This window comes from Puma concolor, chromosome B3 (assembly GCF_028749965.1).
Source record: "Puma concolor isolate L17-30 chromosome B3, mPumCon1.1.hap2, whole genome shotgun sequence".
NCBI lineage: Eukaryota > Metazoa > Chordata > Mammalia > Carnivora > Felidae > Puma > Puma concolor.
Window position 1 is genome coordinate 148,748,044 of NC_141672.1, and position 12,024 is coordinate 148,760,067.

The 12,024-nt window shown below is 65.9% G+C and overlaps 1 protein-coding gene across 2 annotated transcripts in view; it reads left to right on the plus strand.

Annotated features, from left to right (window-relative positions):
• The window catches only part of RASGRF1 (Ras protein specific guanine nucleotide releasing factor 1), a 98,424-nt gene that overhangs the window by 67,701 nt on the left and 18,699 nt on the right, over positions 1–12,024 (plus strand). For both annotated transcript variants that reach the window (XM_086711767.1, XM_086711766.1), the window contains exons 14-20: positions 1,398–1,646; positions 4,100–4,473; positions 6,296–6,421; positions 7,738–7,908; positions 8,419–8,525; positions 8,785–8,897; positions 10,667–10,727. In XM_086711767.1, coding sequence (XP_086567893.1) covers positions 1,398–1,646; positions 4,100–4,473; positions 6,296–6,421; positions 7,738–7,908; positions 8,419–8,525; positions 8,785–8,897; positions 10,667–10,727 — 1,201 coding nt within the window. The remainder of the gene's footprint in view (positions 1–1,397; positions 1,647–4,099; positions 4,474–6,295; positions 6,422–7,737; positions 7,909–8,418; positions 8,526–8,784; positions 8,898–10,666; positions 10,728–12,024) is intronic.

Below are 12,024 nucleotides of genomic sequence, written 5' to 3' on the forward strand. Positions count from 1 at the left end.
GGGGTTCAGGCTTCATCCTTCCTGGCTCTCAGGAGCCAAGGGAGGGGAGAGCGCCTGTGCCTGCTGCCGGGAGAGATGACTGGTAGGAAAAGTAGGACTTTCAGACAAAACAATCAGACTCTTGGGGACATAATCAGTGGTTTGTTTACGTGTGTGGACTCTGGCTCACGGGGGCTCATTAGGGGCCGTACGGTCCCTGATTTTGATTTGTGAGTTCATTTTCTGGAGGCAGGTATCTGTGAAGATCTCGTAGGGCCTGGTGGAGAACCACAGCCTGTGACAGCTCTGTATCCCCTGTCTGGGGTCCCCAGACCACAGCGGTGGCACTTGCTTGCGTTCCGGAGCCCCTCGGAGAGCAAGCAGTGTGTTCTCGGGGGTGCTGAGCTCCCCTCCCGCAGAGCCTGGGTTAAAACGGGGAACCACCCTTCGACAGATTTTGGGTAGATTTTTCGAGGCCACCTTCCAGGGTCTCAGCCTTCGTGGGGGTCTCACTCCGGCTCCCTTCCCCACAGAAACCCAAGACGCTCGGTATCTACGAGCAGCCGATGCCCCAAAGGCACATAAACCATCAGCTGGTTTCCAGATTTCTCTGCAGTTTTGACCTCTGGGAATCCCCCTTCTAGCTTTTTTGTGCTTATTTGGTTTTTACTGAGATGTAATTCACGTAACACACAAGTCAGCATCTCCGCCCTGCAGTTTAGCGGGTTTTGGCGCATTCACTAAGTTGCGTGAGCTTCAGTACCGCCTCATCGCAGAATGTGCCCGTCACCCCTCAGCAAACCCCGCGCGTGCTGAGGGCCGCTCCGGTCTCTGCCACCCCCACCCCTGGCGGCCAGCAACCTGTGCTCCGTGTCTGGACGTGGCCATCTGGCACACTTCCCATAAACGAAGCCCTACAACACGCGGACTTTGTTTCTGGATCCGTGCACTCGGCCTGTCCCGACCCCGCCGCACAGGAGCACCTGTCAGGACGCCAGTCCTTCTCGCAGCCGAGGGATGCTCCGTGCGGACAGACTCCACTGGCTTGTTCCGTCACCGGCTGGCAGACCACGTGTTGTTTCCCCTCCGGGGCGGTTTGAAGAGCGGAGCCGTGAACGCTGGTGGACAGGTTTCTGTGTGAACAGACTTCCCTTTTATCTTGTGAGCTCAGCGACACGTGCTTTGTAAGCTGGCCACGGGTCGTCCAGTGCGTCTGGGGGTTTTCTGACGTCGGGCATGTGGGATGCCGTCCGGAGGAGGCAGCATCTTGCAGGGGGTCGTCCTCCGCACAGGAGGCCCGCGGCCCTTCGGCGCCCCGTCTGTCCGTCCGCCCTCGGCCGTTGCACGTCGGGGAGACGGTGCCGGGTGGGCTCCTGAGCTCAGACCCCGTCTCCCCGCGGTCCTCCCTCGCCCCGCAGGTCGGACGCCTCCCTGTACTGCGATGACGTGGACATCCGCTTCAGCAAAACCATGAACTCCTGCAAAGTGCTGCAGATCCGCTACGCCAGCGTGGGCCGGCTGCTCGAGAGGCTGACGGACCTGCGTTTCCTGAGCATCGACTTCCTCAACACCTTCCTGCACTCCTACCGCGTCTTCACCACCGCCGTCGTGGTCCTGGACAAGCTCATCACCATCTACAGAAAGCCCATCAGCGCCATCCCCGCCAGGTGCGTAGGCCGCCCCCGGGGACGTCGGGGGGACCGCAGACGTGACATGTTGAGTGCACGTGGGCACCTCCCGGGGCCGGGGGGCTGTCTCTTCCCCACCCTGGGGGGCTGACCGCCCCCCCCAGCTGTCTCTCCCCCGCCCTGGGGGGCTGACCGGCCCCCCCAGCTGTCTCTCCCCCGAACTGGGGGGCTGACCGGCCCCCCAGCTGTCTCTCCCCGGCCCTGGGGGGCTGACCGCCCCCCCAGCTGTCTCTCCCCCGCCCTGGGGGGCTGACCGGCCCCCCCCAGCTGTCTCTCCCCCGCCCTGGGGGGCTGACCGGCCCCCCCAGCTGTCTCTCCCCCGCCCTGGGGGGCTGACCGGCCCCCCCAGCTGTCTCTCCCCCGAACTGGGGGGCTGACCGGCCCCCCCAGCTGTCTCTCCCCCGCCCTGGGGGGCTGACCGCCCCCCCAGCTGTCTCTCCCCCGCCCTGGGGGGCTGACCGGCCCCCCCCAGCTGTCTCTCCCCCGCCCTGGGGGGCCGACCGCCCCCCCCCAGCTGTCTCTCCCCCGCCCTGGGGAGACTCAAGGGCACACGTTGCTCTCTGCTCCCTGCCCGCACCTCTGCACTGCCCTCCTGGAAGCACAGGGCCGCCTCTCTGGAAAAGCCGGTGCTCCCCACCTTCCCGTGTCAGAAAGAAGGGGAACGGGAAGAGTAACGAGGGTCAGGGCAGCGGAAGGAGGCGGACAGGCAGAGACTCCCGGCCCGTCCCTGCCAGGACCTGCTCTGGAGGGCGGGGGCACACTTGGGCTGGCGCAGCACGCGGAAGGCAGGCCACCCTCCCGCCCCCAGCTCAGCCCGCCGGGACCCAGAGAGGCCAGGAAACTCTCCCCAGAGCCCCTAGAAGTGCAGGCCTGAGTGGGGGCCCGAACCCAGGGCCCTGGGCTTGTCGGGGACGCCCGTGACCGTGTCTGTGTGAGTCTGTGTAGCAGGCAGGGGGCCTGCCTTTCCCTCCTCTGCCCTGCCCTGCCCTGCTCCACCCGCTGGCACCGTGAGCCCCGGGTCCCTGCCGGGGGAGGACCCTGAGGGCAGGCACAGCCCGGGTCACAGGGTCAGCACTTGCCGGAAGAGCCGGCCTCGGAACCGCGGTCACGGGGCCCACCTCAGGGCTGGGCTCGCCTCTCCGCTCTGAACTTCCGGAACCCCAGCAGTCAGCTTCCAGGGGCCCCGGGAAAGCCGGACAAGCCACCCCGTCCAGGCTGGGACACGTCCTCGAGCTGAGGAGGTCATTCCTGGGGGCCCGGAGGTCTGTCCTGTGCAGAGCACAGAGCAGATACGTCCCACGCGTGTGTCACCCGCTTCCAGCCTGGCCCTGAGCCGTAGAGGCACGACCAGGGTTGCTGGGAGACCCGCTTTCCACGTCCTGCCCCGGGTTTGCCCCAAGGCTGGCCGAACGCCCTGGTGGGGCACAGAGGACACGGGGTTTGGAGCCTCATCCTGTCTCTGAGTCTCAGCCTCTCCATCCCTAACCCCCTCAGGACCTGTGTGAGGGTGAGGTCAGAGCACGAGGGGTCACCAGGCCCGGGTGGACAGCGCCTCACCTCAGACCCTGCTGCTGACCAGAGGGAAGGCGCGAGGGGCGCCCGTAGACCCGCCGTGCCATGGAAGGGCACACCCCTGCCCAGACCGCGAGACGGGACGCTTGCACACGCACATACCTGTTCACAGCCCGTTTCGTCACACCGCCCCTTGGCCCGTGTCCGTGCAAGTGCACCTGCTCGGGGGATTGGCCCGGGTGTCAGGGGTCCCGAGGGTGTCTCCCGAAACTGGCTTCGCCTCTGGGGGCCTGAGCCAAAGGACACACGCAGCCAAGGAGTGGGAAAAGGAAGGGTTTTCCTCAGAACAAGGAGCGAGAACAGCAAGGGTGTGTCCCAACGCTGTGTGCCCCCCACAAAAATACTGGGAAGTTTTAGGCTGAGGGCACACGCACGTTCACGGGGTGGGGCTCGCCCGGGCAGACTTGAGCACCGAATCGGGGCAAAGTTGTTGGGAGCCACCAGAGCCCAGGCCAGAGCTGAGAGACGTCCCAAGGCCGGCAGGGTCTGGCACCCTCGATTCCGCTCCTGGTGATCCTGGCGTGGGTGCTCCCGGGGGCTTAAATCCTGCAAACACGAGTCAGGAGCGTGCGTCAGGCCCGTCCCTCCGTCCAAACGAGCACCAGGAGTTGTACCAGCGACTTATCATCCCTGAGACGACACCGTCCCCGGCCCGGCGGCATCTATCTGTCCCTCCCTTCTCCTCCCTTGAAATCGTGACGTCCCAGGGCGTGTCCCGCCATCGCGGTGCCTCGCAGGTGGTTCTGGGAGGAGCGTCCCCAGAAGAGAGGTGCCGGGCGCCCCGGAGGCCGGGAGACCCCAGGCCTGGGAAGGCGGCCGGGCCCGCTCTGACCGTCTGCTTCCGTCCCCCGCCCGCCCAGGTCCCTGGAGCTCTTGTTTGCCAGCGGCCAGAACAGCAAGCTTCTGTACGGCGACCCCCCCAAGTCCCCGCGCGCCACGCGCAAGTTCTCCTCGCCGCCCCCCCTGTCCATCGCCAAGACGTCGTCGCCCGGCCGCCGGCGGAAGCTGTCCCTGAACATCCCCATCATCACGGGTGGCAAGGCCCTGGACCTGGCCGCCCTCAGCTGCAACTCCAATGGCTACAGCAGCCTGTACTCGGCCGTGTCGCCCTTCAGCAAGGCCTCGCTGGACACCAGCAAGCTCTACGTGTCCAGCGGCTTCGCCAACAAGATTCCGGACGAAGGCGACCCGGCCGCTGAGAAGCCCGAAGAGCCCTCGGCTCTCAGCAAGCAGAGTGAGTGGGCGTGCGGGCTCCCCCAGGGCGGGAGGGACTCGGGGGTCCCGGCCAGATGCTGGAGGCGGGCAGAGTCTGGGCAGGAGGAAGCCGGCAGACAGGCAGGCAGAGACCCCCAGGGCGTGGCTTCATCCTGCGTCTGTCTGTCTGAGGGCGGGTCCCGGATCCCGGACCTCTGTCAGGGCCCAGGAAGGAAGGGGTCACCGGACCCGGCTCCCGTCCCCTGGGGTCCACAGCGAGCTGAGGAACAGGACCCCACACGGAGATGTGTGCACCTGATGTGTTGTGCTGGAGAGATATCCGAGGGGCACAGGGAGTGGGCTGGGGACGCCGTCTGGAGAGTCAGAGAAGGCTTTCTGGAAGGCCCACGATGTCTGGACTTTGGCCAGGAGGAGGGGGCACGGTCTAGGCAAGGGAATGCAGTGGACAGGACTAAACGAGGAAAAGCATTGTTTGCTCAGGAGCAGCCTGAGCCCAGCACAGCTGGAATGCTGGTTGTGGGGCAGCACAGAGACCAGGGGCACAGGCCGGCAGCCCCCTCCTCTTAGAGCCCTCCGGACCATTCTGGAAGGCATCTGTTTGGGTGGCTGGTCCGGTTCAGCTCGGCGCCCCCAGCGCTGTCTTGGTTAGCACGTTTGTGCCTGTCACATTTGGAAATTTGACATAAAACAGGCATGCATGCGCACACCCCTGGGCCGGCCGGTCCCTAGGCCCTGAGGAAGGGGCCTTCGAGAAAGACTTTGAGGGTGGTCCGGATTCCTCTCCTGTGCATCAAGACGGGGGAGGCAGGGAGCGGCCCCGGCAGGGACAGGCCCCGGCAGGGACACAGCTGGGAAGGGAAGCTCCCAGAAGGCTCTGTCACCAAGTGACATTTACCGTGATACATACAGTAAATGGCTCATGGGTGCGTCCGAAGGTCTGTAACCGAGGGACAGCCCGCTAGAAAGCCCCAGATGCCATCCTGTGGGGGCAGAGGACAGGGTGACCATCTGACATCAACCCTCAGTGAGTCCGGGCCTCCCGCATTTGGAAACTTAACATAAAACAGTCCTGAAAGGTGATCTCGTTCCTGACCAGTGACAGAGGGGCCCCAGAACCTAAGTGTGTACCAAAGTGTGTGTGTGTGTGTGTGGACATTTTCTTAGGGTCTGTAGCTGACTTGGTGTCTCCGGGGCCTCCCCTCCCTTCTAAGGTCTCGCTCACTGCAGCTGGGGAGACCGAGGACCAGAGAGGCGAGGGTACTTACCACGATGGCTGTTCCTCAGCTGGACTTTAATACGCTTCATCCCTTTTCCCCAAAGTGTGTAACCCTGGAACGTCTTGAGTCTTGGGAGACGAACTTTGCACCAAAACGGGACGCTTTGATAGTGAACAAAGGCGTGGGACTACAGGGGCCAAGCAGGGCTTTCTGGGCAACGCAGGGCGGATGATGTCCCCAACATGCTTCACACGCACACACGTGTGCTCACACACATGCACACACACGCACACGCAGAAGGCTGGGACACGGCACCTCGATGCTCGGCGTGGTCCGTGACCAGCCACGGGGCATCCCCCTGGAGCATGTTAACGGGGCGACCCTCCGGGCCCACCCTGACCTCCGGGTCAGCACCGGCACCGTCGTGAGGCCCCCGGGCGTGGGTGTCAGGGTCTGAGAAGCCCACTCGGAAGGCCATGGTGGAGACCCGCGACCCCGCTGGCGCAGGGAAAGGTCCTCAGCGGGTAAATGCAGACCTGCACAGCTCCGCTTTGGTGCCTGGAGGCCCAAAGCTGATGGTGGACGACTGGTGGAGAAACGCAGCCTCGTCCCCCCTCTCCCCAGGCTCAGAAGTCTCCGTGAGGGAAGAGTCGGATAATGACGAGGACCAGAGTGAGGACGGGGACACGGAGGCGTCGCCGACCAAATCCCCAACGACGCCAAAGTCGGTCAAAAGCAAAAATCCCTCAGGTACAGTTGAGCATTCCGGAGCCACGGACGGCTTCCGGGGGACGAGCGGCCCAGGTGGGGAGGGGACGGCAGGTCATGCCGGGCACAGCGAGCGGGCCTCCTCTCCACGAGACACATGACCCGAGTGTCTGCCGCTGTGTTGCAGCCCCCGGGGCCACTGCAGGGCGGGGACAGGGGCTGCTCCTCCCTGTCTGCACGGTCACCCTGACACGGGCAGGCAGGAGGGGCCGGCACTGGTGCGTTCACGGGGGACCCAGGTTCGGGTGTCGGCCAAGCCGTGGGCCGGGTCCTGTCGCGGTCGGGCAGCCTCGTGCATCAAGGTCGTGCCCAGTTACCGGACGAGGGAGCAGAGTCCCCGCAGGTGTGACCGCCCCCGCCCGAGCCTCAAGGACCCACGATCCCGAGGGCCTCCCGTCCCCTGAGGCACTGCCCACGAGGCACTCCCGCCTCGCCTCCCCTCCCACCTCCAGCCCCGCTATGGGGTGAGCCTGAGCCCCGAGCACCCCAACCGTCCGGGCCTCCCCCGAGTCTCGGAGCCGCCGGGTCGTGGATGCCACGGCCCCAGCAGATTCGCCAGAGCGCACATCTCAGAAATAAGCTTTTTGAGTTTTCGAGATAGAGCACGTGCCCCGCAGGGCAGGAGCTCCGTGCTCTGTCCCGAAGACGGGGTGCTGTCCCGAGACCTGGAGGAGTTTCCAGAGTCACGGTTGCTGCTGTCACGGCTAAAACCTGAGCGCCAAGTTTCGCTGGCACACACATAGCATTTCACCCGAAACCACGGACTTGCACACGTTCTCTCCTCTACCCTTGACCGCTGTTTGAAGTAGGGACTATTGGCCTTATTGTCCAGAGATCACTGAGACCCAGAGAGGTTAAGCAGTTCACCGAGGCCACACAGCTGGCAGGGCAAGGACTCAGAGCACGGGGCTCGCCACACCCCACCAGTGAGCCCGTCAGTATGAACGACTGATGTCAGACTTGGGATGGGTGACGCGTTCATCCCAAATAGCCTGCGGTGGTGAGAACGCTCACGACACAGTCCTCCAGCGGCCTGGGCCCTGCTGAGCCTAAGAGGTGACAGAGCAGCAGAGAGGAGGGCCGGGCAGCCGGCGGGGCCTTTCCCATCCCAAGCCGGCCCTGAGGGTGGCCTGCCCCCTCCTCCGGGGATGTCAGCAGCCGGACCCCCACCAGCACCTGCTCGGGGGCAGTGAAGGCAGCCCGCCCATCCCGAGGCTGCTCCAGCTGGGGACCCTGGTTTTCCAACCGCCGAGAGCCGGACCGGCAAAGGCTGAGGACTGGCCTTCTTCCCTCCACAGAGTTCCCCCTCTTTTCCTACAACAACGGGGTGGTCATGACCTCGTGTCGGGAACTGGACAACAGCCGCAGTGCCCTGTCCGCGGCCTCTGCCTTTGCCATAGCAACGGCGGGAGCCAACGAGGGCGCCCCAAGCAAGGACAAGTACCGCAGGATGTCCCTGGCCAGCACAGGTGCGTGGGGGCGGCTCTGGGGGCAGCAGTGGCCACCACAGCCCCGGGAGCTGTCCCCCTTTGCCTGTGCGCGGCTCACCGCCCCGGGACCTTGGCTGGTGCCGACCCTCCTGGCTCCCGGCTCCGACGGCCCTGGCTCCGCCCATCTGGCCCCGCCCCCTGGGAGACTTGGCCCCAGTAAAGCCGATGACCGTGGGAACCTGCCCCCCCCACCCTCACGGCACTGCTCCCGTGGCAGAGGTGGAGCGCAGCCGGGAGATCAGAGCTTCCAGCAGCCCAGGCAGAGGTGGGTGTGTGCCCTGTATCCACTGAGACTGCGTGGGCTCCAGTCTAGCTGGCCACAAACCCGGGCGGGTTGTTCGGTGTCTTCCTGCCCCTGCCCCCACACCGTCCACCCACCAGCCACGGAGTGGCCGGCTTAGCCACACGTGGCTGTTGAACCCAGACGAGAGCCAAGCTGTGCATCTCGTCCTCCCGTCCCCTCTGACCCTCCGCCACGCCTGCCACCAGGGTTTCCCCCTGACCAGCGGAACGGAGACAAGGAGTTTGTGATCCGCAGAGCGGCCACCAACCGGGTCCTGAACGTGCTCCGCCACTGGGTCTCCAAACACTCTCAGGTGGGGGAGGGGGGCCCCGGCACTGGCCTCTGCGAGCAGCGGGGAGGGCAGCAAGGACACCAGGGGACGGGGACCTGGGTCGCCCCACCTCTGTCTGCAGCAGGGATACCAAGTGGGTCTGCACCCCAGGGTCCCGGCCCCGGGGTGCAGCCGCCAGGGAAAACGGAGACGGGGCAGAAACACAGCTCGGGCTGGTCAGGGGCCACGACAGGGCAGCGCTAGAGCAGTGGCCAGCGCCGTGGCCCGTCTCCCCCCACAGGACTTTGAGACCAACAATGAGCTCAGAGGCAAGGTGATCAGCTTCCTGGAGGAGGTCATGCACGACCCCGAGCTCCTGACCCAGGAGAGGAAGGCCGCGGCCAACATCATCAGGTAGGGCGGTCGCAGCCCCGGCCGAGCACCGCATGCACGCGGAGGCAGGGGGATGGGGGGCTGGGCGGGCCCTTCCCGGGCGCGGTGGCCTCCGTCCGGTGTGCAGGGGAGCATCCTTGGGCTGCCGGGGGGAGGCACCCGGCTTCTGCATCCAGGCCCCCCGGGGTCCGTGTGTCCTTGCCCCCCTCTCCCGCCAGGCCCGGGATGCCCTTGTGGCAGGAGCCAGGCCGCTCTGCATCCACACCTGCCAAGTCCTGTCTGGTCTGAGCTCCCTTTTACGGCAGCCCCTGGGGGCACCGGGCTGTGAAGTCTTAGTCAAGGTCAAACAGAGTTTTGCCCTCGCCACCCCCCCCCCCCACCCCCCGCCTCTCCTGCTGGGCAGTCAGGAGTCAGGCAGCCTGTCTGAGCCGGCGAAGCCGGTGACTCGCTGTGGCCTCGGACGGACCCCTCCCTCGGCCTCGTTTCCTTCCCGTAAAATGGGTGAGCAGCACGCACTCCGAGGGCTGTGGTGAGGCAGGGGTGAGGTCACGCTATCACTTCTGCAGATCACCGGTGGGTGTCATGCTGCTCTTCTGGCTGACCTGGTCCACCCCCAGCCCTGCCCGGGGGCCAGGGCTCAGGGCTCAGGGTCAGGTTCCCCCTCCCCACTTCCTGCCTTCTCTGCCTGAGGCCTCGGTCTCTGATCCCCACTTGCAGCCACTTGCCTGTGGCCGGAGTCCCCTGCCCTCCTCCTCCCACACCATCCACCTTGCTTGCCCGGGGCCGTGCCTTCGCTTCCCGGGGTTTGAAGTGCCACAGTGTCTTTCAGGCTTCTCTCACCCTCAGCAGCCCCTGTACCCGCATCCGCACCTACACCACACCTGCACCCGTGTCACCCACACCCGCGCAGTCGGCCCCCAGGCTCTTGGTCTCTCTTCTGCACGGGAGTGCGCTGGGCCCCTGAGCCCGCTGACCAGAGCCCCCTCTGCCTCGGGTGCAGCGAGAAGACCTGGCCGGCGTCGGGCGGCCCTGCTGGGAATGGCACGTGCACAGGCCACACGTTCTCCGTGCGATGGCCTCCCGGGCTAGAAGTTTACGTAAAATGCCTTCTGTGGGGCGGACATCCAGTCGGTCCGAGTCTGTCTGCCCACGGCCCGCGGGTCCCTGGCGTCATCCTCTGCCCCCGGCGGTCACGATGCCGTCACGGTGGGAACAAAGCACTTAGGCCTGACTCGATCCACCCTGGCTCCCCACCAGGGCCCGGTGCCCACTCCACCATCCCGGGCCGCCTCTGTCCCTCCGTCCGAAGGGCTCCGCAGCTCTCCTGCCCGCTCTGTCCTCGGGGCCTGGAGCTCCTTCCCCGCGTTCATCTGTCATTCCACGGCTCTCCGCGAGAGCCTGGCTGCAGGCCCGCCCTGGGCCGGGGCCGGGGCCAGGGCTGCGGGGTGGACACATCAGACATCACCCCGCCCTCGGGCTCCTGGCCGGGGGTGGCCCGCAGCCTTCCCAACACCAGGACACCGGGGGCTGAGAGCACAGGGGCCTGGGGCTGACGGAGGCCGGGAGGGTCAGACAACGGAGTCCTGGAGGACAGGCCATCGGGGAGGTTGTGATATGGGAACGGGCGGTGGGCTCACGGCACAGGAACCACAGAGCAGAAGCGGGGGGGGGGGGGCGGGGGTAAAGTGGGGGATCTAGGGGGTGCTCACCCCGTGGGGATGGGGTGGGGCGCCCCAGAGGTGAGGGGGGTAGGGGCCGCACAGGGCTCACGATGCTGTCTCGCCCCCTAGGACTCTGACCCAGGACGACCCGGGTGACAACCAGGTCACGCTGGAGGAGATCACACAGATGGTGAGCCGGGCCCCCTGATGGTGCCCAGTCCCGTCCTGTGCCGGCTCCCCAGGGCAGGCGTCCCAGAGCACACAGGCAGATGACTCGGGGCAGCAAAGACCAGTTCTCAGAGTTCTGGGGGCCAGGAGCCCGCGAGGAAGGTGGCGGCTGGGGCCCGGGGGACGGTCCTGCCCGCCTCTTCCAGCTCCTGGTAGCCCCACAGTCCTCGGCTTGTGGCCGTGAGTCTCTGATGTCTGCCTCCTCCCTGTCTTTCCTCCACACGACTGTCCCTGTGTCCACACTGCTCCTTCTTACAGATGCCAGTGCTGTTGCATCAGTCCCCCACCCCATGTCCTCATCTCACCCAGGCACATCTACGAAGACCTTGTGTCCAAATGAGGTCGCGTCCCAGATGCCAGGGGTTAGCAGCACCTCTGTTTCGGAGGGAGGAAATTCGGCCCGTGACACTCCCGCCCCTCCTCTCTTCACCTCTGCCCCCACCCCAGCCCCTCAGCTCCTTCTCTGCTCACCTGTCCCTGGAGGGGGCAGGTCAGAGGGCAGGCAGTGGTCGCTGCGTGCTAGACTGAGACGCGAGGTGCTCTTCCCTACGGCAGCGAGTTCACATCCTCACCGTGTTCACGACGAGGCGGCTGAGGGTGGGGGAGGTGACGGGCCTCACCTGAGGTCACAGTGTCAGCTCAGGGGAACTCCAAAGTGGGCGCTGGTTCACACACCTCACCGCCTCATCCCTGAGAGGCAGGTGCAACTCGCCCTGCCCGGAAACGGGGGAGCCCAGGGGAGCTCGGTGCTTCCCACAAGGAATAGGGGGCTGACGGTGTTCCACGCCGTGCAGGGGAATGATGGTCTCGCGTGCTCCCAGGGCCTGGCCGGACCCACTGCCTTCTCCGGGTCAGAGATGTGCCCCGTGTGCCCCCCAGCATGCCACCGTGAGCCACCCCAGAGTCCCAGGCCCCTGCCACCACGGTGGCCAAGGAAGCTCAAGGCAGACTGGTTTTGACCCCCCCTCAGGTAGAGGCGCCCCCCCCCCCATGCTCCCTCACCTCTCAAACCGGCTGAGTGGCCTCCTGTGCCTTCTGCACTCAGTGTGGGGACTCAGGACTCGGGGCTCTGGGCCCACTGCTCCCCCCCCCCCGACTCCAGGCCCTGGGCATGGGTGAGGCCCCCCATGGGGGAGCACCTGCCTATATGGGGCCCACGTCCTGCCCCCCGAGCGCACTCCGGCTGGTGCCCCCGGGCAGGGAAGTTGTTCATGTACAGTCACCAGATCGACCCTTGGGGCCAGGATGCTGGGTGAACC